The sequence below is a fragment of the Elgaria multicarinata genome, chromosome 1 (assembly GCF_023053635.1).
Source record: "Elgaria multicarinata webbii isolate HBS135686 ecotype San Diego chromosome 1, rElgMul1.1.pri, whole genome shotgun sequence".
Classification (NCBI taxonomy): Eukaryota; Metazoa; Chordata; class Lepidosauria; order Squamata; family Anguidae; genus Elgaria; species Elgaria multicarinata.
The window spans coordinates 155,170,552-155,196,867 of NC_086171.1; the positions used below are offsets into that span (position 1 = coordinate 155,170,552).

The window sequence follows — 26,316 nt, forward strand, 5'->3', positions numbered from 1 at the left end:
TGACATCGTTATCCTTTCAACACCAGGTTAAGACCTTCCTCTACTCTTCAGTATTTGGCAGCATATGATAAGATTTTGAATTCAGGTTGTGGATTTCTTATTGTGGATTGTAAAAACTGTAAGCGGTGTGTGCATGTGTGTGCCATCTGTTTCTATGTTTCTATGTAAACAGGGTTTTTTTATTACATACAATAGCTTTATAAACCACCCAGAGAGCTATTTAGGCGGTATAGAAATGTAATAAATGAAAGGCATGATATTTTAGCCTAACAACCACCCTGTGTGGTAGGATAAGCCTGAAAGAGGCTGCTGTGCGCAAAGTCGACCAGTGAACCTAATCGCCAGACAGGGATTTCCTGTATCCAAACATAATACTCTACCCACAACAGTACTGGATCCCACGTTTGAAAATGGCAGGACGTTAACCCTTATTAAGCACCTGTTTGAGCCTGCTTGTTCACTCAGGTGGTATCATATTTGGAAGGCAGCACGATAGGGGAAAAAAAATACTCTGGGCACTTTGGTCATCGAGTCAAGTGGTTTGATTCCCAAATAATTCACTTCCCTGAAAAGACAGGGAGGAATCCACACACTCCACACCACAGTGAGACCATTTCCTCTCTCTCTTGTCAGAAGAAAAAGCAAGCTAGGTACCACCTCCAGCCTGGGTGCCAACGTCACGAAAACAGAGAGGAAATGCCACTGCGCCACATGGCCCTGAAGTGGTACAAGGATCCAGAGAGATGTGGAATGGCCAGTCCTTTGCAAGATGCTCCCAAGGTAACGGAATGGGCATTCCCTGCAATACTCCCCTTCCCAAATTAGCAGAGGAACAGCCCCAATGGCAGCCCTTCCCAAGTAGAAGACAACACAACACCTATTTCTCTGATTGGCAGCGGTGTCGTTCCCCCCACGCCAACACTCCCCACCCCTACCCCCGTTATGCCCCTCCTCCCCATCTTGGCAGCGATGGTGAACCTCCCTGAGCTGCCCCCCTCCTGCTGGGTGGAATTTCTTTCCCCTCCAAAGACAGCATAAAGTGGTCACAGTGTGAATGCGCTTGACCTTTTGTCTTGGACTAATCTAATTGTGTCGTCTTTGTGTAACCAGCCGGTAAAGGTCAGAGCTGTATTTAACAGGGGGGCCCTTTAGGTACCAAATTTGCCTTGCAGTGAATTAACTTGATTATATTTCTTTCAAATATGTCAGAGCCCAGATCACGTTAACCCTCTTGGCGCTGCCTTCATTTTCTTTGTTCCTATCCCAAGCACGGGGTTGGAAGAGAATAGCGCTGGGGATGCAGAGGAGCGCAACGTTTCGCAAACAGATACATGTTGATGAAAAGTCTCTACGGCGAGAGAATGGTTTTGAGCTGGCCGGTAAAAGCTGATGAGGTGGGCTTGCTGCAACCCCAGATATGAGTGAGTTTTCATTTCTGCCTAGAAAGGTTGCATAGTCAACAGCATAGTCCAGCCCACCCTACAGGAGAGGCCTCTATCTTGCCCAAAGAATGAGCTATTACACAAAATTGCATTTCGTTTCTAAAGCTACTGTGCCAACATACTGGACAACTGTTGTGCATGAAGGGCTGAGTGCCCAGCGGCCTAACAACCTGATCACAACTATGTTAAGCATGAATCAGTCCCACTGACTCCACTGGAACAAAGAATCTATCTAAAAACAGTCTAGCAGTCTAAGACAGAGCAAAAGGCCAGTTAAGTGAAGGGTGGGGTAAACCAATCCCAGTCCTACATTAGAGAGTGCCCAGGCTGGTGAAGCCAAGCAGTGCCCCACAGAAGTCTGCCCTTGAGTCAACCTCCCAGATCTCCACCCATGCCATCCTCACACCATCAGACTGGACTTTTCAGTCTCCCTGCTCTGCCTTAAAGGATTTTGCTCCCCACCCACCCACAAGCAAACAACCACTTTGTAGGCATAGGACCTCAGAGCGAGAGCGCATTCCAATCTTCAGCAACCGCAAGTGTCTTGATCTACAGTGATATCATTTGAAGAAGGCCTAGCGGTCCCCCATCGTTTTACATGCCTCCCCTAAGGCAGGGGTGGGGAACATGTGGCCTTCCAGAAGTAGATGGACTGCAACTCCCATCAGTCCTAACCAGCATAGCCAATGGTGAGGGATGATGGGAGTTGCAGTCCATGTTCCCTATCCCTGCTCTAAGGGCTGCACCCAATACCGCTGAAGGCCTGGAGACAATGGCAGGGGCATCAAGGTGGTCCTTGACAGCAGCACCTACTCACCGAATTGGGTGTGAGGGGGGCGCCCACCACATCAATGATCTGTTCCTTGCCATCACCCTTGCCCTCTTCAGTGCACAAGCCTGACTGTCCATCAGCATGCGAGCCACCATCCGTGCTGGGCCCTGTGCTCCCCGCTTTGGCCAGTGCCTCATAACGATGCCGCAGCATCTGCAGCTCATATTCACAGTTGGCAAAGGCTTGCTTGAGCTCGTACAGCAGCACTAGATCACTGCGCAACTCGTTGAACATCTGGACAATCTCCTCTGTTGGCATGGGGTTCAGATCTGGGGAAGGCAAGAGAAGAAAGGTGAGTAAGAGAGCTGGTTCCGGTCCCCACTCTACTGTGCGGCTGTCCTGATGCCCAGATTGTTTTCTAGGGATTTGCTTCATTCCAAGCTGGAAGCACTGAAGAGCCAAGTAAGTTGGCTCCTCTATTGCCCCAGCCATAAGATGTGCTAGACGTTTGCCTTCATCAGACTCCCCACCAAGCCCTCACAGCCTCTTCGAGCCAGGTAGGTGAGGAGAGTCTAATTGCCAGCCCATCTTCAAGGGAAGGCGTTCATCGCATGACCCCATATTGGTTATGATGCCCTGGCTGGAGCCCAGCATCCTCACGCTCCCTGGTCAAGGTATCTTCTACACTCCTGACACAGGGCTGGGCAGAGGGAGTTCAGATGTTGCCCTCTTTGCCAAAAGGAAGCAGTTTGCATTCTGAAAGAATTCACAACATGCCGAGCAAATCCCCACACAGGTTGGTAGGACCCATCCAAAAGAAGAGCAACCGGGAAGGCAGTGAGTCAGCCAGAGTCCCCCGGGCAATGACCACTAACCCCATTCGAAGTACTTCTCTCCCTGCACAAAGAGATTTGCCTCCTTAATACTATGCTGTCACTCTTGATGGCTTAAAGCGTCCAAACAAGAGAGAAAGAGACAAAGACTCTGTTCAGTACTTTTCTACTGGTAAGAATTTTTTTAAAAAATCCTGTGCATCATCTTCTGACTTTTACCCCCCTGCTTTTTTTTTTTTAACAAAACACATAAGATATTATTTTCAAACCCATTCACATAGCGTTATTCAAGGAACTGGCTGTATTACTAGGGGGAAAAAATAGCCCCTCTCGACTACAAAGGCTTTGCTCCATGGGTCTCTCTCTCTCTCTACCTGCCCTCTTTACTCACCTACTCCGAGTTCCATCAGCATCTGCTCCAAGGCTTTAATCTTCTTCTGTCCCACGGAGCTCGGCAGTTTCATCTGGAATACAAAGGTAACAGCCACACAGCTCTGAGCTAGCCCTCACTCACAGCCGCCTAGTTCAAACGGCAAAGGAGCTTTGCTTTTTATAGTGCATGGGGAAAAAAGCGAGCCAAAGAAAGAAAGAGAGAAAAGGGAAATCAAGTGCTGGGAGAGGGAGGCAGAGAGAAGGCCTGAAAGTTTGCAGACTAGGGCCAAGGGCAGGGACTGAAAAGGCCGGTCGCGAGAGCTTTTTCAGTTCTCCTGGCACCAAGATGCGGAGATGCACAGCTTTACCGCTTCCGCGTGCAACTGAATTAACAACAAAAGTTCTGCTCCGCTTCGAACCCTCTCCCGCAGTGCCCTGCCCATCAAAGAGCTCAATTACACAGCAGCTAATGTGCGATGCTGCCCTACTTTACTTGCTCTTGCCAGCCTGATTAGACTCGTGCACTAACAGACTTCCTTCTCCCTTTACCTGCTGAGCCCAGAGCCGTGGGATTCATTTACAGAGCCGGCTTTCGAACAAAGGACACAGAGGCACAAAGAGCACACACACTTACTCAATTGGCAGAAGTGTGAACACACGTTCACGTCAGAGCCAAGGGGGGCATGGGGAGCAGGGAAGTATGAGGCAGGGGCAGGGAGCCCAAGCTGGGCAGGAGAGCATACTTAGAAGGAACCCCTCGATTCAAGCCTATGGGCAGGAGCAAATCAGAACACACAGCTCAGGAAAAGGCCACGGGTACAAAGACATCAGGCACGACTTAATGTGGGAAATGGGTCCCTGGGCACACAGGGAAAAACCAGCCAAACTAACGTTCTTCAAACACTCCCCTTGGGCTTCCAACAAACTAGAGTACAATGAGGACTGCCTGCAAGTTCTCACTTTCACTCCACTTTGGGAGCTTTCTGCCTCTTGCCTTATTCTCCTATTGGCACAGGGATCTGCTTTCTGGCTATGTTCAAGTGATTTTGAACACCAGGATGGTATTTCATGGGTCTGCCATAGGGAATATAGATATCATCCTCTCCCACAACTCATTCCACCTCACGTTTTTGGGAGCAGGAAGCTGGAAAATACTCCAGCTGCTTTCAGCGATATAATTTAGAGCAGATTCACATGACCAATTCACAGGAGGATTATCTCATGTGAGTGTCTCTCCCTGTTGACAGATACTGTTGGAACACAACACAAAGGCTCTATTTATAGCTGCCAACAGACTACAGAGGTTGCAGGGGACTGGGCCATCACACAATAATTGCAATCATCTTGTGAACAAGGTTGTGAGAAATTGTCACAAGGCATATTAGAATGTTCTCTCTCCCCCCCTCCCCACCCCCCATTTTCCATGCAATTACCGTCATGCGTGGGGCGGAATGAGCAAAAGCCAAGTGTTGCTGCCCAGGCCCTTGCACCACCCAGCCTGCCTTGCAAATGTCAGGAGAGGAACTTTGGCAGCAGGAAGCGGGCTGCACTCGTGGGGACTTTGATTTTCCAGGGAACTAAGTCACGAGGGAACCTCCACCCAAGCAGGGACCACCTGCTGCAGAAGTTTGCCTTCCCAACACGTGGAAGGGGACTGAGAACCCAAGAGAGGAGTGGGGCTAACAGGCTCACCCTTACTCTTCTTTGCATGGGGGTGGGGGGGTGGGCAGCTGGCCCGAATAGAGAGCTACAAGAAAGGCAAACCACAAACTCATACAACCCATCAACACCAGTTATGTGGTGAAAACAACTTATTTCTGCTGGTTGCCATGATGACCAGTTAGAGTAGTGGCTTGTGTCTTCTCTTAGTCGAGCTTTTCATTACAATTACTCAAAGTCGCCAGTCTTTTACAGCAGGTGGCCAGTCATAACTCCAGGTGCAACTGCCATCCCTAGTCAACTCAGCCCATGGTGAGGGATGGTGAGTGTTGCAGTCCAACAAGAACTGGAGGGCCGCATGCTCCACACCCTGGCTTAAGAGAACACGGCCTCTGTGTGAAAGAACACTGTTTCATCACCCTTCACATCCTTGCTTCATAATCTTGTCTTGTGCTGCCCAAGGCACTCCTGTTTGTCCCTCTCTTTCACTCCCACTTTTAGCTCTAGAGTCGAGCTTTATTCTGCAGCTCTTTGGCTCTAGCTGGAGTTCAGAAACCTGGTCTAGTATAGTGGCTAAGAGAGGGAATCAGGATGTTCCTGGTTCAAATCTCACCTCTGCCATGAACTCATTAGCTGGATTTAGGCGAGCCACTCTCTCTTGGCCTCAATCTCCCATGTACACTATTAGGGTGGGGTGCGGGTAATACTACTGATTTACCTTACAACTACATGGCAGATGTAAGTCACTTTCAACACTTGAAAGCACTATACAAATGTTAAAGAATATTATTGTAGTTCAAACCAGCCGATTTGTTTATTTCATCGTGCTGTGTAGCAACTATATTAAAACATGCTTTATCTAAATACAAGACTTATGCTAAGCAAAAAGTGTATATTAATAAAGCAATTCTTTGTTGTTAAAAGCAGTTCTAGGCTGCTCCCATTTAGGTTCTAACAGCAAAACTCTGCCCTTCCCATAAAACCTTCCTATGTCAGGAAACACTAATCCTACTTCGCAACAGATGTTTCGCCTATCAAGTCTTGTTCTGTACACACATCTGTGCAACGCATCAACACCTGTTATATCCAATACTTGAAAAATCATGGCTTTGGGCCATGAGAGCTAAACAGAACCTTCAAGTCCAGAAACAGTTTCTCTCCGAATAACAGTTGCTGGAGACAAAGGCCAAAGAAGGAGGACCTTTGCCCACGTCCAGCTTGTGAGCTTCACAAGCATCTGGCTGATCGCTGTTGAAAACAGAATGTTGGACTAGATAGAGCAGAGATAGCCAACCTGTGGCCCTCCAGATGTGGGAAATGTAGTCGAACAAGTTCCCCCTCCCCCAAGACAAGACTTTGACAGACCAAGCAGGACTCTTGATATATTGTTAGATAATCTACCCACCCAATAAGTTCATTACATGCGTCACTGCCTTTCTAGTCAACGGGACGCACCACTAATGTGACTAGGATAGAGATAGTGCTTCCTATTCAGAATAAAAACCACATATCTTCTCTATCCCACAAAACAGAACGAAATCCTTAGGATTTCTTCTTAAGTATTGGCCAGTGCTTCAGCTTACTCTTCCCCTTCTAGTCACAGCTCAAGAACTGCTCTCTTCTGTAGGTTCTACAAATCTAGCAGGTAAACTAGCAAGAGGAAATCGTGTGGGACTCTGTATGTCAAAAAGAGCTCCGTCAATGGCAAGTGAGGAAGTCATGTCCCCTTATCTGGACAGTAGAGTGGGCAAGGACTGAGAGCTATCCCAAGTATCTGAAAACAACCAACATTATTGCCTTGCTGGTGGCTTAAAGGGTGGAAAGGCGCAGTAGCAGTGTGGATGGATTTAGATCTACCAATAGACCGCAGAAGAAATACGATGCCAACCCAGAAGAAGCGGACTGTTTGAGTTTACTCGGCTTTAGAGAACATCAATTAAGCTTCCCCTTAATTTTGGGGGAGGATTTGGCCTGTGAACATGAAAGCTCCATTGGCTTCTTCAAGCAAGAGTATATTTTAATTTTACCGTCATTAAGAAAACGTTATGATTTATGCGGCTGCTGTCGGACTAATATCTTTAAAATTTAGCTGGCTAAGCCAATTCATCTTTAAGACTGATGAAGGTTGATTGCTCTCTATGCAAAATGTATTAAAACTAAATGAGGAGTCTATTACTCACAGGGCGCTGATAATCCGTTAGGTAGGCTCCGTTAGCCTGGCAGTCTCAACAGCAGGGAAAGGCCCAATGCTCAATTCACCTCCGCAGCAGAAAGCACGAGGCAGCCAAGGCAGCTGCCGTTTTGAAAAGCTGCAGATTTTTGGTGCAATCAAGTTTGCCAGAGCTATAGCACTACAAAATGCAGAACTCTCAATGATAAACTAAGTGCTGTCTTCTGGGTTATGTGGGGACATATTAATCTGGCCCTATGTAGCAGAGTTTACATCCCACAGGCAGAGTCTGTGACTGAAACAGTTGCTGTTCCAGGCTAGGCTCCTTTTTGCTTGCTTCAGGGATCTATCCAGGTTGGGGAGTGAGGTCCAGCACCACCTTCCTACAAAGAGTTTTGGGTAAATCACCTTCTTGATCAGAACTGCCTTTCTGATCAAGTGCCTGTGATGGAACTCATTAAAGCTCCAATACAGGTGGCCCAAGTTATTACCTTAATAATGGGAAGAAAAAGAAGATTTCCCATATTAAAATTATTGTGCTGCATTTTAATCTTTTGAATGGTTGTGAACTGCCCAGAGAGCTCTGGCTATTGGGCAGTACAGAAACAACAGCAGCAACCAGACATAACTCTATCCAGCGTGCTGAAGTAACTGGTCAGCACAACAATGGGAAGAACTCCAGGGTAGTGGCAAATTTTAACGAAGGATAAGTCTACAATAATGGCATTCGGTTAAATCATACCATTGAGCAATATGTACTTCATGCTTTGATCAAAATAACCTTACTGTCAATTCACACAACACATGTTTAAGCCACTGCCATTATGGGAAATCAGAAGCATCTGATCTCTCTCTCACAACACACACACACAAAACTGAAGCACAAGTTCATAAAAATGGTGCCTCAATATGATCTCATCCCAGCTGGTAGCCCAGCTCTTCTACAGTGATCATGCAGGGTCCACACCACGTAGTACATATACCCTACGAATTAGGACTGAACTATACACATGTACTACAGCCTTTCCTGGATTGGCACATTTGAATGTTCTCTCCATGTTAAAAACCATGTTAAAAACATGTTAACAAACCTGCACATAGCAAATTAGCATATGAGAAAGACATCCAGGTGAGAATCTTTCTTCCTGACATGCAACTTTCTACAAGCTGGGAGTTTGTGAGGGGGGAGCATTCAATTTTGTTATCCCTGCATTCTGAAGTGGTACAATCTGGAAATGGCTGTACCACATATTTCTGAATATATAGATTTGCCCTGACTCTGAGAGCGAGGCAGCATGAGGTAGGCTGATGGGAAAGAAGGGCCCTCTTTTAAAGAAGGCTCTACAAAAAGGCTCTAAGAAAGGCAATGCCAAGGGAAGAGTCTTTTGGAATCATCCTTAAGACAAAACTCTAATTCAGTAAATAGTAGGTAGGAAGTTTCCATGAAAAAACGTCTCACGGCATATTCCACACGAACAGTTAAGTAGAGATCCCACTGCAGTGGGAGGGAAAAATCCAGATACACTCCACTGACCCTTTCCTGCTTCAATTTCCCCAATTTACAAAAGGAACTTGTTCAACATATGAGCAAAACCAGGGATATTATTGGCAGGGGAGGGGGGAATATTTATAAATTGCAAATATTCAAATGCACATACTAAAGACTAGCTTGAAGTAAAGTATGAAGCTTGTAAGAGAAATACGTAGAGATAATTTGTTCTGAGGCCAAAATACATTTCTTCATTCCATTTCCAGAAAAGATTGGAATATTTCAAAGGGGCAGATTAATACAATCCTCTAACCGTTTAGCACTGCTCCTTAACTGGATACAATTAGAAGCAAAACAATGGAATCATAGGGCTGAGCCAATTTGGCAGAGATCCCTCCAAAGAAAGCCAACAGTAGCCAAATCAGCCTTTGGCCACCTAGATGAAACTTGCAGTTTACGTGTCAGAAACTACAATTCTGTATCTTGCAGTATAGATCAGCTCAGAATGGCAGTGCTGCATGCTGGGACATGTAGTTTCTAAAGGCTTTCACTCCTGCCAAATTAGATTAGAGGTGGCCAATCACAACCTGTTATCTTTCCCACTAGGCAACAAAGTGCTTCTTTAAATACCATCACAATCGGAGTTGGGCAGAGTTTGGGTGGCAGCTCAATGAAACACAGAAGGAAGTTCATTTTTAAGTAAGTGCAACAGAAGAATCAAAGAGAACCAAAGAGGCCCTTCCTCTATGTAACAATCTACCAGAATTATTTATTACTGCTAAAGTCCCTAAATAATCAAACCTCAAAAAAATATATGGATTGCTCAAATTGAAGAACTGATTAGCTGAGATTTTTGAGGTTAATATATTTTGGATGCTCTCTTCCTCTGACAACCTCTCCCTGCAGCCCTCTTTGCAACTCTAGCTTGTGCTTATAATTATGTTAGCATCGCTTTTGATTTAAGGACTCTGAGCCTTTGTCCTCGCTATAAACAACCAGTAAATGCATGAACTGTGCAGCAAGAGAAAAATAAATAAAAGGGCAACACAACAATATATGATTCAAAGCCACGTAATCAGATGAGGACAACAGGTTTGCAGAATGGCAGCAGCCAGGAGGGACTTCTCCATAACCACCAATGAAATGGCAGGGAACAGACAAGTAAGCAATAACCCAGTCACTGTGATTGGACAATAAAAGCAGTATGGGCAGGATCACTAAGACTCATACCTGGCTCACTTCTATCCTGCCCCCATCCTCATCCCACAAACTATGAAAATCCTGGTAGTAATAGGACCACCTTGATCTGAAAAGTTGAACTACTGCCTGTCTCAGCTCCGACCATTAACTATCTGGGAACTGATCTCACAGACGACAGCACTGCAATTATTGTATTCTGTAAATTGGTGTTTTAAGTTAGGCTTAAGAAGGACTTTTCCCTGCAGAATTCATTCATTTCTTTGTGGGTTTCACTACTTAGCAACTCAGCTCACATTCTACGCCTCAATGGATAGGGATTCTAAGATATTTACAGATATTTCAGAGTTCACTATAAAACATCCCATGACTGCCATGTTTACAAAGGTCATCGGAAGGAAGTGTCTGGGAAGAGCTGCAAGCAGAGAACTATTATGAACAATGCTTTAGCCATGACCACTCACCTTAAGCCTGCTATGCATTTTGGATATACTGAACACCGTTGGCTGCTACACATGTAAGACCCATAAGACTGTCCAAGAAGAGGAATACCACATTTGGACTGAGTAAAAAACCCACAGTTCAGTTGCAGTGCAGCCACATGGAAGTGCCAGACTGATGTTGGAGGATTTGCCCCCTTTTCCGTAACACCCAGCTAGGCACTAGGAACAGCCCTGGAGCTGGAACTTTTACATCCTGTTAATCGCTTTTCACTCAGAGAAATGTCCAAAGAGGTTTTAAATTCCACATTATGATTTGTGCCTTAGCGCCACCCTAGAGAATGAGATCGTTTCCTGTTGCATTTAAAAACTCGATCAAAGGAGAGGTTTTTAATTGCCTCTCTTCAAGGACATACAATAGGCACTCTTCAAGGTGTTTATTGAAATAAGGATCTACAAAATTCAGACCAACCCTTTTTTATGCTGTCCTTTAAGTTCTACCTGTAACTGTCTCTATAAGATGTACATGCAGGACATAAACCACAGGGGATGTGTTCAGAACACATGAAATGAATGGACGTTCCACACAAATATTGTACCCTGTCTTCAGTGAGGGCTGCATAGGAAGATTCTTTAGTGGATTCCCACCTTCCAAGATGGAGAAAACATTTGCTCAACCTGCCATTTAGGAATAAGACATGGAGCAAAGGAATACAATTGAAATTCAAGTCACCCATTGGGAAAGGTTTTGGAATGGTCAGATCAGTGCAGCAATGGAACAAGCTGCCCAGTAAGGCTGTGGAATCACCTTCTCAAACTCCAATTGAGTAATTTCCTTTGAAGGATAAAGTGACCGGTGGTGCAGACATTATCCAGATAAGGGGGACCAAATTGTCCAAGAGCATTAGGACACTTCCCACAGGGATTTCCCCTCCTTTATGTGACCCAACATCCTGTTGGCATTTCTCAACCACAGCTGCAGGTTGAGTAAAGTTCTTCCTTTAATATTTGATTGTTCACAACTATGCAAAGTATTTACCCCTCATTCCTATATCTGGATTCTATAGTTTGTTTGTTTTTAATGACAACTCACTTTTAAGGAAATCCCTTCACTCACAGCTGCATTTTAGTAAATGTAAGCCACAGCTATGGTGACTCTGACTGGCAACCAAATTCTTCCAAGAGTACTTTACTAAAGTCACTCCCAAGCTTTGTTAAGCAGTCTGGCATATGCAATCTGGTCATGCTGACAAATACTGTTCCCCAACACTACTAGCATCCCACTGTCAGGGAACATGGCCAAAAATCAAAATACTGCAGGATTTGAAGGGGTCAAAAGCCAAAGGTCAATGTCCTGCCTAAAAGCCAAATCTTACAAGTGCACTATGAGCAGAAATCATTGGACAAATATAATCGAGTGTTATTAGTAAATTTGGTTAGACATACTTCATTCAGTTGTCAGTAAACACATCCAATTAGAAACAGTAGGCTTTATTAGAAACTATCCAAAGAGAAATTAACTGTGCCTACGCCTTACTGAAATCAGCAGCTCTTAAATATTAACTCTGCACTAAATTCCTCTGGATTATACATAAATGCCCATGCACTGTGTGTGTCATGCCATTCATGATACATTAACAGTGCAATCATGCACATGCCTACTGAGAAGTAGGCATGTGGACAACCATCTGTCAGGTATGCTTTAGGGTGGATTCCTGCATTGAACAGGGGGTTGGACTCTATGGCCTTACAGGCCCCTTTCAACTCTGCTATTCTATGATTCTAAGTAAGCCCCAATGAGGACTTACTCCCAAGTTAGAGCATATAGGATTGAACTGCAGAACAGTGCAACAGGAAAAGAGAAGGAGGAATTAAGATTTATTGGATACTGATAGGCAGCAGAAACAGGAACGGGAGCAGGGGTCCCAGAAGTGCCTCTCCAAGCTCCTCTCAGTTTCAGCAGACATTACCTTCACTTTTTAAAACTTCTCTATGGTATCGTAAGGCTAGAGATGTACTTTTTTTATTTTTCAACTAAGCACTTTGTCCTCAAATGAGCATGGATGGGTAACAACTGTCATGACTGATAATAAATGAATCACTTTAAAAATTAATATACTAACATATTAAATTATATTGATAAAATAAACACTTGCCAAAACAGCAAGGTATGTCATCACCTCTTTCAACACCTCCAGAAGTTGGTCACTGCAGAGGCCACCAGTGAGGGAGGAAGCAGCAGCCAGGCATCTCTCCACCGTGCCTGGGTCCAGCTCCAGCTGAGAGCCCCCTCCCTCCTGCTACCAACTGTCTCTGCAGAGGCCACCAGTGAGGGAGGAAGCAGCAGCCAGGCATCTCTCCACCGTGCCTGGGTCCAGCTCCAGCTGAGAGCCCCCTCCCTCCTGCTACCAACTGTCTCTGCAGAGGCCACCAGTGAGGGAGGAAGCAGCAGCCAGGCATCTCTCCACCGTGCCTGGGTCCAGCTCCAGCTGAGAGCCCCCTCCCTCCTGCTACCAACTGTCTCTGCAGAGGCCACCAGTGAGGGAGGAAGCAGCAGCCAGGCATCTCTCCACCGTGCCTGGGTCCAGCTCCAGCTGAGAGCCCCCTCCCTCCTGCTACCAACTGTCTCTGCAGAGGCCACCAGTGAGGGAGGAAGCAGCAGCCAGGCATCTCTCCACCGTGCCTGGGTCCAGCTCCAGCTGAGAGCCCCCTCCCTCCTGCTACCAACTGTCTCTGCAGAGGCCACCAGTGAGGGAGGAAGCAGCAGCCAGGCATCTCTCCACCGTGCCTGGGTCCAGCTCCAGCTGAGAGCCCCCTCCCTCCTGCTACCAACTGTCTCTGCAGAGGCCACCAGTGAGGGAGGAAGCAGCAGCCAGGCATCTCTCCACCGTGCCTGGGTCCAGCTCCAGCTGAGAGCCCCCTCCCTCCTGCTACCAACTGTCTCTGCAGAGGCCACCAGTGAGGGAGGAAGCAGCAGCCAGGCATCTCTCCACCGTGCCTGGGTCCAGCTCCAGTTGAGAGCCCCCTCCCTCCTGCTACCAACTGTCTCTGCAGAGGCCACCAGTGAGGGAGGAAGCAGCAGCCAGGCATCTCTCCACCGTGCCTGGGTCCAGCTCCAGCTGAGAGCCCCCTCCCTCCTGCTGTCTCCTGTAACTGCTGAACTTTCCAACTAAGATTGTAGTGCCTGAATTTGCTTTCCTTTTCCCCCTCCTCCTCCTCCCTCCCAATCCCCTTTCCTTTTGTGTCATGTCTTTTAGATTGTAAGCCTGTGGGTAGGGACTGTCAAGAAATACTTTTGTAAGCCGCCATGAGAGCCTTTTTTGGCTGAATGGCGGCATAAAAATACTTAAATAAATAAAAATAAATAAAAGAGCCACTGAGAATGCTTCCTTATGAACCCTCACTGTTTCAACTATGCACCAGTTCTTGTACTTAAGGGGACAGGTTTTTTTGACCTTAAATAGCAGGATAGGACCTAGCAGAGGTGGCAAATCTTTGCCTGCCTTGGCATGAGAACAGTCTTCTTAAAATAAGACCAGAGATTCTCAGAATCTGACAAATGCACATGACTCCACACTACAAGTCAAGTTACACAATTTGCTAGAGAGTCATGGATGTGGACTTGCACAACTCCACAGATCACAGCTGACGTCTCCCAAAGGCCACAATGGCAGTCTTGCATGTGAGTTCTACGTGTAGACAATATTCACAGCTAGTCTCCCATTAGCAAAAGACTTGAGAACCACTGCAATAACGGCGCACACAGATGAAATGGCAACAGAACACCCCTGTGTTGTATTGCTTCAGCGCTCATCATTTGTGAGTAAAACCAAGATGACATTCAAATCACACATGCCTCCCCACACACCCATTTCGCCATGTGCTCTGTGTCCCTAGCTATTATCTCACACATTTGTGTAGTGCAGTCTGGTTCTGCGCGCCGTTACTACACGAATGTGTCAGTAAAAGCAACAAGAACACTTCATCTTTCTAACCATCGGAAGTTTTCCCCGTCGTGGCAACATACAATTTCCGGCTAATAAGGAGGTGCTGATTACCATCAGCTTATCTCACCAAAATGCCTTGCAGCACAGTCAATACTAAAGAGATAAATTATTAATTGCTCCAAGTAATTAAATTTATCAAATCCAAATAAATATTACTGGTATTTTATGTAACTGCTTTCAAGGCTCGGCCTCTGAAGGGACAGTATTGATCAAGCGAAGAAAGACAGATGTTTCCCCCGTTAGCAGCTGATGAGGTCTGGCTTTGCATTAATGTCCGAGAGAAGGCGCATGGCCAAGGGCCGCTGGTGAAGAGTGAACAAGCAGCACGCACAACCGTTTCATAGTGGGGCAAATCCAATAGAGAGAATGTACATTTAATACACACGCACGCACCTAAGCCAACCCCCTCCCTTGCACCAAGCTTTGACCAAAATACTCGTTTATCTTGAACACATAGTACAATTGTAGCGCCCGCCCACCCCCAACCCTGCGCTGGGAGAAAGCAAGCACCACAGTGGATTGTACCTCATTAATCAGTGCTAAAAAAGTGCTCAGTTGGCTAGTAAATATTTAAAAGCCAGTGAGGGTGGATGTGTGAATCAATGGGAATGAAAGCTCCCTCTCCCCCCATTTCTTTTTAATTGGTCTGACCACCAATTTGTCTACAAGATCCTAGTTAGCAGGTAACAAGTAAAACTGCCGGCTGGAAGCCTTTCTTGGTGGAAGGTGTCCAGCTGTGAACTAAACAATTGCGCCACAGCATCCCCCAGTGCGCTCTGTGGCTCTGAGGTTGCGAAGAACTTTCTTTCATCCTACTGTTTTTGCCTCATTATCAAAGGCATTTGCTGCCTGGAGTCCAGACCTCTTGCCTCATCCCATAGACTCTGCGTAACAGCCCCGGATCAGAACCCAAACACACAGTTGTCCTTCACTGACACTTTCTCTAACAAGGGGGAAGAAGGTAGCAACTAAACGCATCAACAAAATTCCCTGAAAAATGTCTATTACCACATAGGGAATCATATACTAACTAAGGTTAAATATAAGAGAAATACAAACTCTTACAAAAAAAATTGAAAGCCTTCAATCTAGTCTGAACGTGGGGAATGGAGAGCTAGAGGAGCACAATTAAAATAATGTCTGATTTTTTAAAAAATAACAAGCAATGCTTGTACTTTTTTAAAAAATTACCACACAAGGTCTTGGACTCATACAAAGTGACCCTTTTCCAAGATGGTCACTACATTCCACTATTGAAACCAATATGCCTGAGAGGAAAATTGCATTTTTATAAGGAAATGAACAGAAACAGTAGCCCACATTTGATGTTTTAACAATGAAAGACAGTTGTTAATTTCCAGTAACTATTCGTTTTCAAGCATTTACTTCTGCTACAGACCTGTTAAGTTCATAGATCTAACAGCTATAACTATTTTCCTGCTTCAAATTTGTCTAAGCCACAAATTTCCAACACTTGGTAACATTGGAAAAACCTGCATTATTGCATTTAGGAAAAGATCAAAACACATTGTTAGGGTGCTTCCAAATGGGAGATTTGGATAGGTGCAATGAATCAGCATACCTAACACCCACATTCTACACTTGGAGTGAACCAATCCCTGTGTGGATCTGTGCTAGTCGAATGCAATCCCATGTAGTATATGTTGAATTATATTAGTTACATATTTTAAAGCTGTCTACTGTAGTTTATACTAAATAAATCGGTTAATTTGTAAAGTCATCATTAATCTAAAGAGTGAAAACCATTACTGGGAGAGCACTGACTATTATTCAAGCAAGCCTTAGCCCTCATTATTAAGCAGAAAACAGTGTTGATCTTAGATATGAAGCTGCCCCTGGCTTCTCCATTGCAACAAACTGCAAAAGAGAATCTGAACAAGCTGTTTAGAAAGAGGACTTAATCCAGGCAGTTAACAAATCCTCTCCCGATGGCTCCCCAGGGCTTCTATGTCTACTCACCTTTGCGTATGTCACACTGCACAACATTTCCAAACCTTGTCAATCAGGAACAGAGCTGGGGAGGAGCTGGCATAAGATAACGTATTGGCAGAAATACTGCCCCAGTATAGCCAGCACTTTCAGATCCATGCCAATACTTAAAATTACAATGACTTGGAGAAACTCTTGAAATGCCATACAAACATTAGTTAAGCTTCCCAGCTCTGTGAATGCCAGTAGTGTAGCTAAAATTATTAACCCTTATAGGTAGAGGCCCGACTCATCTATTACTAATAAAAGCTGGTTGCTGCAAAGGATGGTTCCTCGTTGCACTGACAGTAATCTAGCAGTCTTCCCATTCCTTGTGATTCTGCCCTATGAATGTTACCAAGGAGAATGGGATCCTCTTCCCGCACTAGCAAAAACCTGCCTTAGAAGAGAGGTAGGGCCCGAGAGAGGATTTCCACAGTTTGGATTAGGTCTATGGGCCAGAGGTTCCCACCTCCAGTCTAGAAGAGCCTTACATTTTAGAAGGGGGAAAAAAGATTCCATGCAAAAGCTCAGATAAGACAATCCCTTTTAACAAAATATTTATACTAACGTAGAACAGAGAAACCCCTTGTTGGGGAATGAGAGTTTCAACCTGTGTTGGACTACAATACTCATCACTCCAGACAATGAATCTTCCTCTCTTTCCATGCAAAGAGAAGCGGGGAACACATGTGATCCCAAGGCTCATGCATATAACAAAAGAACCATGGTTTGTTAAGTCTGAACCATGCCGTAATCACTCGCCTCCTGCAACTACCCCAAACCCAGCAGCTCAAAGTAGCATTCCAGATCACGTCCCAAAGTTATTGTCAGAAAAAAGATCTCCCATATAGTAATAAATCCTACACTTTAATCTGTGCCACAGCCAACCAGCATTCCCTACTTCATTAGAGGTTTTGAGACAAGATGTCACACAGCAAAACTGTGACAATTGCATTTTGATCAACATGCTCAGTGTGAAGGAAGAGCCCTGCATCTTGTCCCTCCTCCAACCCAAGCTTTCTAGAAGACGATGGCTCACAAACTCCCAAGTCTTTTTTCTGCAATATGGCAATTATTTTATTAACTTCATGGTTATTTTCTCAGTCACCTGTATAAAATTCCTGCTGCTACTATTCTCATTTTACTAATGAGGAATTAAGGCAGAGTAGCAAGTGACTTGACAGAAGCCTCCAAGTCAACTCCCTTGGATGAACTGACATTTTCCAGATACAAGGGTAGGAGTACATCCACCAGGGAATAATGGTTTTTTTCTAGTGCCTCCTGAACTGCACCTTACACATCTGCCTGGTGCAGCTTAGGTGAAAAAGAATCATTATGCAATAAGTAAAAATAAGAGAAAAACAAACAAAGAGGAAACATTAAACTGTCCTCTGAGTAATTTCAGAAGTCAGACAGTATATAGCCAGATTTGCTCTATGTCCTAACCACTTGCTCTCCCAGAACTTGATTCATCCTGATCATCACGCAAGAATGCTATGAAAACCAGAGATGAATCTGCAATTTGTGGTTAAATGTTAAACTGTTAGTTAGTCAAACTAATAGCAGGCATCATGAAACATGCAAGAGGTAAAGCCGCCTTGTCATCCATTTCCCACTGGACTTCCCAGGGTTGTTCTCCTGTCTACATACCCTGCTCAGGTCCTATTATCAGGCATGACAGATTGGCCTTACGTGGAAGTGTAAGAGGAAAGAGACAGGTTCAGAACCGTTGAGGCATATAAGACCATTCAGGGGTGCACAACTGGCACCTCTGCTGGGCCTCTAGAGCAAACATACAGCTAGTGTTCCAGAGACTAGCTAGAGTCCATTTTACTCATGCAGCCCACACTCCACTGGACTCTAATCAGTTCTAAAAGGAGAGGAGATAGGAAATGAAAACAAGCAAGCACCCATGTAGGCTCCCAGGACCAGCACAGCAGCCTACCCTCTGACTTCGCAGCGTGACACCTGCAGACTTGAAGTCCGGAAACTTGATGCCAGCAGTTTCAGGGACAGCCTAAAGGAGAAAGAGACACAATATGTTGATAAAGGAAATGCAAAAGGAGGCACAAAGGCAACCCAAAAAGGAAAGCACCACTTCCTGCCAGAGCGCACTTGCCAGCGACACATGTCTAAACTAAAAAGGGCAGAATTCCTTCTGAGCGCAATTGCATGACTCTGATAAACAGGACGGAGTCAAACTATGGATTTAGGATCCTGCACCAGCACCAGTATTAATAATCCAATAGTTCAAATATCATTCAAAATGCACAAAAGTGGCTTTAATACATTAAGATATCAACAATCTCTGCTAGTAAAAAATCTATCTATATGGATGGTACAGTGGGCCTGTTCACACAATCAAATAGCCCACCATGGCTTATTTAAGCCATAGTAGGCTACAGCGCATGCAGGGGGTGGGCATTTGGATTATTCAAGCTACAAGCACAGCTTGTTGTGTTGTCCAAATGCAACAGGGTGGGCTGTGCAAGGGTTAAACAACCCTTGTAGAACCCATGGCCTGTTTTAGGGTTATGTGACAGTTGTTTAACCCTCGCACAGCCCATCCTTGCTGGGTTCAGACAACACAACAAGTTGCATTTTGCATCTTGGATTTTCAGGATGGTACCTGTGCGTGCACAGCTCACCATGATCCGTGACAATTGTGTGAACCCGGCCAATGTCTGTTTAAAATTATTTTTTAAAATAGTATCTAAAGCAAACAGTGAGGCATTACTGAAGAGGTCTCATAGCACTAAAAGGACAGAGAGATGAAGTTCACATTAATCAAAATGTGATATGAACTGAAACAAAATAGACCCAAGTATACTTATACTACTACTTGGCATCCATTCCTTGAAGAATTTTGTATAGGTTCCTCAAAAAGAATTCATCACAGCTTTAAAAAGAACAATGCAGGAAAACAAAAATGATCCACTGCCATTAGATAACACAATTCAAAGTCTTGCAGCAGGATGCTATGAATATTTACCCAGAAGTTAAGTCACGCCGAATTCAGCAGAACGTACTTCCAAGTAAATGTGCATAATCTTGACTAGGGCATGTGGGACACGGTGCACTACAGAGAACAACATAGTGCCTCATTCGCTGCAAAATGCAGGAGCAGCAGCTTCCAGAAGGCTTTCGGGAACCAGAACTTTGTAGCCAAAGCAAACAAAATAATAAATGGTTTGGAAAAAGTGAACAGAGAAATATGTTCTGCTTCCTATTAGAGGCTGGGTCACCTAGTGAAACAAACATGCAACAAGTTAAAAAGATATATATATATAATTTTGTTATAGCACAAAGCTACATTCAGAAATCACTATTCCAGGATGTCCCTACCATACAGTAGGATTTTAAAGATCATGAAATATAGGAAGGCCATTTGCACCAATTTGTTTGGCTGCCCAGTCCCTTGCCAAACCATCCCTTTCCATTGGAGTCCTGCAATAGGAAGTGATCTGCAGGAGTTGGAGTACTCTAGTCGTGCCTGTAATCTTGCACACTTCAAAACTAGCTAACATCTGAGGCAGGTAATGGACAAGATGGAATAATGGCATGACATGTGAATCTCTCCTTTGAGTGCTTTATGTCAAAGACTGCACTACCCTAACAGAACTTCTTCCAGACGAACTGTGAGAATCTTCCTAGACTAATATCCACAGGGCATCACAAAAAACAGGTCTATGAGAATGCTGTCCAAGCCAGCAGATCTCCAAATCCTTGATTAATTGCTACATCTTTGTTTTGTCCAATCACTTCACAGTTGGACTCTTCTATAAGTAAAGCTAACTTCATGCATCATTTTACACAATATCAATGACCACATTGATTTTGCTCACTGGTTTAAATCAACTGTTTGCTTTTATCTATTTGATAAGGTGTTGAGTTTGGCCTCAATCCTTTTACTTTGGTGCATCAGTAGAGGCCTGCTGTCACTTGAATAGTCTGACCTTTTCGCCCCCAAGTCCTATCCTATGGCATGATGGTCCTGTCCAGTACAACTTTTATCATAACAGTGTATCTGAACCCTGCATGGTCTCAACTGTGCATATATTTCGGAATCTGACTTTGAAATACAAAACTATGACTTCTCAAAATCTTGAGAATCTCAGGTTCATTAAGAACATTTTTACACACACAAACCGCCCATGACTACATGTTTTCACAGCTTCCCTGGTAAAACGTCAATGCATTTCAGCCTCCAATAAATCAGCATCTACTCTTGTGTCATCTTGCATTAAGTACTGAACTCCTGTACCCTTTGTATTTAACATTATTGTTCCTGTTCTTCTCATTTGCTCCCTCTGTGGACTTCATGCTGGGGGGAAATCTACTCATCTCATACTTCCTAACATTTTTCACAAGGAATAATGTCTTTCCCCTCTAGCCAAATATTTCCCCATTACAAGCTAAGCATATAATTTATCTGCTGTTTAAACACTGCAGATTCACAAATGTTTCAATACTATAAATTCTCAGACAATTAAGCTATAATTTTAAAAGTGGGTGTGCAAGGGGATCCTCAGCAGAGAAAGAAAGCCAGCAGAAGATTCCTATGCCTTTCCCTCCTCACACTGAATTCCATGTCTCTGGCACATAAAAAGGATGCCAAGGAAAGACTGCAAAAAACATCTCCAACTGTCCCTGTTCTGGTGGACAGAAATGGATATTCCCTTATAGAAGAGTTTGCAAAATGGACATTGTTTTAAAATACAGAATAACTCTCCCCTCCCCCCCGTACAAATGTTACTGGTTATAGCACTAAACTCATCCTTATCACAGTCCTTACAATCTACAGCAGGGGTGGGCAACACATGGCCCACAGGCCACATCACACAGACACACCCACACACCAGCCTTTTCTGCAGCTCCCAACACTAACCAAGTGGCTGCCGCCAAATTTCAGTAGCAGAAAAAAAGCCACATTTTCACTTCAAAACAAGGCATACAGGGAGTGCTTTTTGGCAGCCGGGGGTGCCCTATTTTAAACTGCCCCCCCCCAACGGTATTAAGGACAGAAAAATCTATCAAATACTGTGAGTCCTGTTTAGTGTGTTGGTGATACAGTAACCAAGGAAAGCTAATGGAGCTCACTGGAAGACAGAAAATGGTGCTGAGCTGGATACTCTATACATGCTTCTCCAAAGGAATAAACATCACCAGTCCTTCATATCCTTGTTATTCTTACTGAACAGCTTCCACTGCCAAAGAGGAGGAAAACTCTGCGTTTCCCCCCAGAAAGGTCAAATTTGTAAAAGGATATACTGTGAACCATAGATGAAACAATTTGTGCATTCTGTGAACCAAATGATATGCTGAGGTATCAACTACACACCAAGTATAGGAGTCACTGGAATGACGCTGATAAGGGAATCCCCTTCTGCCCTTTTCAAACCCGCTTAGCTGTGCTTGGCCAAGACTTTTCCTGTTTAAGATATCCAATTTGGTCTTCCAAAGGAAAGACCCACTCTCTCCCCAAGAAGTCTACGTCAATCACAACAAATTAGGTACTAGATCCCTAAAATAATAATACCTTTTACCACCTGGGCCCACATTAATGGGTCAAAATATGCTATTTGGGTTCTTTAGCATGACATACAGTATTATTATAAAGAACACTTTAATACAACTACTAATAAATCAATTGAACCCAAGCTTTAGGATGACCTGCAGCCAAAGCTAGAGGGATGGACTATTGTGACAGCAACAGGAAGGGGTACAGGCGAACACTATGGTTGCTAGATCAGCAACAATGCATGCTGGGACCTGTAGATTTCACCATACTAAAGGCAGCCAAGTGTCTATAAAAATGTATTTCATTCAATTCAAGAGAATCTCAGAACAGTTTTAGGAGGGCCCTTACACCTCCTCTCAACAATTATCTGCCTAATCCCTAATGAAAATGAGGGACACACTAACTCCCTCCTACACCGCACAGTCTGTCTTCACCTCACATCAGAGCAATTAAACAGGTTGCTATACCTCACACGCCAGCATGAGCTGTAAATGCTTCAACCTCAATTGACTCTTTGGTAAATGACTTCCCTTTGTTGAGACGATGCTGATACAGCCTCGATTCAAATTCTTAGTTAAAATGCAATTTTTAAAAAAACGTTTTCCTGCTACACTTGGTAATTGACTCCTAATGGACTCTGTCATGGTTGAAATGGCACTAGTGCAACAACAGAAGCTGCCTTCAGGAGCCCTGAGGTGCTTCCCTACACGCAGGCACAAGGGCCCCGGGCAATACTGGGGGAGGTAACCAAACATGCCTGAAGCATTTCAAGTTTATGGGCTATTTAATCCCATATCCTACTGGCATGGAACAATCTGGCTGGCAAGGCACTACTATCTGAGAAGCAAAGAGAAAGCAGAAACACAGACCGTAACCCTTGGGAACATCCTATCCCATCTTCAAAGCTGTCTTGCACAAAACAAGTCAACAGCAGGCACACAAAATGGTGCATGCCAAAAAATAAAAAGCCCTACTTTATCCCATCCCTCAAAACCACTGAAAGGCAAAATCTTTTCCAGAAACTGCATGGAACCAATGTTACCATTCCAAACTGAATTCTAAATAAAACGCACTGCTCACCATTCTACACATGAAGCCATTCTGTTTTCCTCCACCTAGAACTACAGAATATATTGCAGTCTATAATATAATCTATATCAGGATTATGCAACATTGTGTCCTACAAATGTTTTGGGTTAACTCCCTGACCATTACCCATGCTAGCTGGGGATTATGGGAGTTGTAATCCAAAACATCTTGAGGGCACTAGGATGCCTACCCCTGATTTCTATCATGTTTCACAGAGCAAGTGACATGTTAAAGACTGAACAAAGTAAGATGAATCAAGCAGACATCATAAGGCCAGAGCTGCTCCCTAAGGTATCCAGCCCTGCCTATCATCTGCAGACTTCAGGAAAAAATAAGATCACCATCCTAGGCCAAATTGCGCTCATGAACTCATAATAATCTTTCAACTAGACAGGCTTTAATGCTGGATTGCAACAGTTTGAATTCCTCTACAAGTCTAACAATTGTGCCGGATCTAGAGGATCATGGAACCCAGGGAAGAGGGTTTGACCACTTCATCCTATGGCAGCAGGCTTCACAGGGAAGCTACCAGAGATACTTAAGAAATTCAGTTCTTGTGAATTCTGCTCTGAACTCACCTGATCCACTCCTCCTGGTTATAATGTGTGGATCAGAACACAATCATCCTTTGAATTTCACACTTATGATTCGGTGATGCATTCTTGGCTCAAAAATGCACCAAAACGCATTTTGTAATGAATATTTTAGGACGAAATGTGCTAGAAATGTATACATTTAGATAATCTCTCTGTGTGTGTGTGTGCGTGTGAATGAATGGATTTTCGATATACACTGTGAGAAAATCCAAATACATATGCATGTATATAAAAACTTGTGGAAATATTTGTTGCATTTTTTAAAAAATGTGACAAAACGGACTTAAGCTGCAGAGTGGTCAACTTAATCCTGACCATTCTGCAGCTTACAACCATCAGGGTCTAAAGAGAAACAAACCAAATCGCAGAACCTATACTTATGGTGAGGGACAGTCAACTACTCCTCACACGCTGCGCTGGCAGGCAAACTGCAAGGTAGTGCCATAACAAAGGGCAAGCAAAGAGGACAAGGATAAGATGTTTACAGGCTTCTCTGTTTCTTTCTTTTGTGGCAGCTTCTTCTTGGGCGCCTTTCGCTCCGCACGTCTTTGTTCAGTGGTTGTGTCAGCAGCTGTAATGAGTTTCTGCAAGTCTTGTGTTCGCTTCTCCCTCTCTTTCTTCCTGGCTTCAATTTTCCGCAACTCCTGGATTAGATATTCCTCTTCTGCCACCTACAGATGAAAAAGAGGAAAGACAGCTGGGAAGTAGGACTGATAAAGCAGTACAAGTGAGGCACCTAGCGGCAACAGTTATTCTTCCGAAGGCCAAGTCTCCCCAGCTTTACGGCCGTCCAGGGGCCAAGGAATACAGTGCTACAGACAAAAGAAGCAACATCTGGTAGAATGTTCCCTGCCATGTAACCTTTAAAAGCTCAGGAAGCTTCTCACAGCATGGAACATGGAACACTATATGCCCTTAGTTGCATGATCCATCACCCTCCAGCTTCCAAAGCTCCTTTGTTCATCCATTGTTCTCATTGTCTCTTCTTTCCTAGCTCTTGCTTATAAAAGGATTCTCCACAGTTCCACTTTCTTCATCTCCATACTACCACCACCACCCAAAATTTCCTAGACCCTGCCTTTCCCTTTTTTGTCATCCTATCTCTTGGCTCTTTTCCTTTACTGAGCTTTCCAGTTGTCAGGCTGCTCTACCTACCCTCAGAGCTCCTCTTACCCTCAGAATCTCGTTAGTGGGTTTTACCAAGCCAAAATGACCTCCCACTTTGCTGACAATTTAATTTCCTCAGAAGTTTGAATGTTTCCATACATTTCATGTCCTCATACCAGGTCAGTCAATTGCTACTTGAATCTTCACAATCAAGCCCCTTAATGTATTTAAATTCTCCAAAAAGGCAACATACTAAAGATGTCTAATGAAGGCAACAGTTCCCGCCTCCCACCCTGTCCGTTAAATAACACAAATACCCATCTCTGGATGGGAAGAAAAATATCTCCTTAAATACATTATCTGAAATCAAAAAGTAGATTTTGACAAGGGTCAACAGCACTACTAGGTATCTATCAATTCAGGGGCCTTCTCAAACAAAAATCCAATTACATGTTTATGACAGTGGCTGGGTTCACACATCATGCTAATCCATGGTGCGTGGCAAACTGAACCGGGTAGGTGGTTATGCAAGCAACCTACTGTGCTCCTGCCAGGCGATCAAGCAAACAAGTTACACAGAGTAGTTTATTACACACACACCCTCACACCTCTTCCTCCTGCAGTCCTTCCCACCCAGCGGACAGGTATCCCAGCTTCCTTTGCAGCAGGAATAGAGATCACTTGCGAGGAGAAGAAAGGCATCAGCATTTTGGGCTGCTCTTGCTGAGCAGCTCTATAGGCAATCTCTGTAACCCACACGGGCGCAACAGACAACACACTAAGCCACCATAGGTAAAATAACCCTTAATGCAGACTGTGGGTTCTCAGGGTGGCTTATCTGGGGGAAATAACCCACTGGGGGCACATCCCACAGACAACACACTAACCCATCATGGGTTGTTCTGGAAAATAAACCACCATGGATTAGCATGTTGTGTGAACCTAGTCAATGTGTTCTATTAACTATGTCATTAGTCACACAGAAAACTTAAAATGATTAATGGTCCTCAAGAGATGCAGATGATCTCTTCTTAATGCTGCCTACAAAGGGAATCATGGTAACAGTTCCAAAAAATATTGGGTAACACCCACAGGAAGGTGGGTTGGGCACTGGCTCTGTGGTAGAGCACATGCTTTGCATACAGAAGGTTCCAGGTTCAACCCTAGCATTTCCAGGTAGGACTGAAAAAAATCCTGCCTGAAACCCTGGAGATGACAATACTGAGTAGATGGACCAATAGTCTGACACAGTATAAGGCATGTTCCAGTTTTTGCTACTGATCCAATAGAAAGTAATTCAAGGCTGGTTTTCGTCTAATGTTCCCTGGTAATACCTGTTCTGGCGTCCGGTTATATAGCCTTTCTAACTGTTCCTTTCGGCGTCTTTCATGGCCAGCATCAAAGACAGGGATTTTCAGGTCAGTGCCTGGAGCAGCACGAATATTGGCCAACTTGGCACAGATGTGATAGTAGCGTTCCTTTAGGTCTTCCACTGAACGCTTCTAAGGAGAGAATAAGGGTTACAGCAATCAAAACAAAGGGGAGAACTGCATAGCCTAGGGGTTTCTATCACCACTATGTAATTTTACTAGAAATCTGCATAGTACAGACATACTGGCAAGACTACGTC

The 26,316-nt window shown here is 44.3% G+C and overlaps 2 protein-coding genes across 2 annotated transcripts in view; one reads left to right on the plus strand and one right to left on the minus strand.

Moving 5' to 3' along the window:
- The window catches only part of DMAP1 (DNA methyltransferase 1 associated protein 1), a 37,403-nt gene that overhangs the window by 3,443 nt on the left and 7,644 nt on the right, over positions 1-26,316 (minus strand). The window contains exons 7-11 of the mRNA XM_063139885.1: positions 26,021-26,188; positions 24,065-24,250; positions 18,319-18,390; positions 3,439-3,511; positions 2,260-2,543 (exon numbers count right to left, since the gene is read on the minus strand). Of these exons, the coding sequence (XP_062995955.1) occupies positions 2,260-2,543; positions 3,439-3,511; positions 18,319-18,390; positions 24,065-24,250; positions 26,021-26,188 (783 nt within the window). The remainder of the gene's footprint in view (positions 1-2,259; positions 2,544-3,438; positions 3,512-18,318; positions 18,391-24,064; positions 24,251-26,020; positions 26,189-26,316) is intronic.
- KLF18 (KLF transcription factor 18) overlaps positions 8,186-26,316 on the plus strand; it is a 151,700-nt gene continuing 133,569 nt past the window's right edge. Inside the window, exon 1 of the mRNA XM_063139896.1 lies at positions 8,186-8,191. The gene's annotated coding sequence lies outside the window, so the exon portion shown is untranslated. The remainder of the gene's footprint in view (positions 8,192-26,316) is intronic.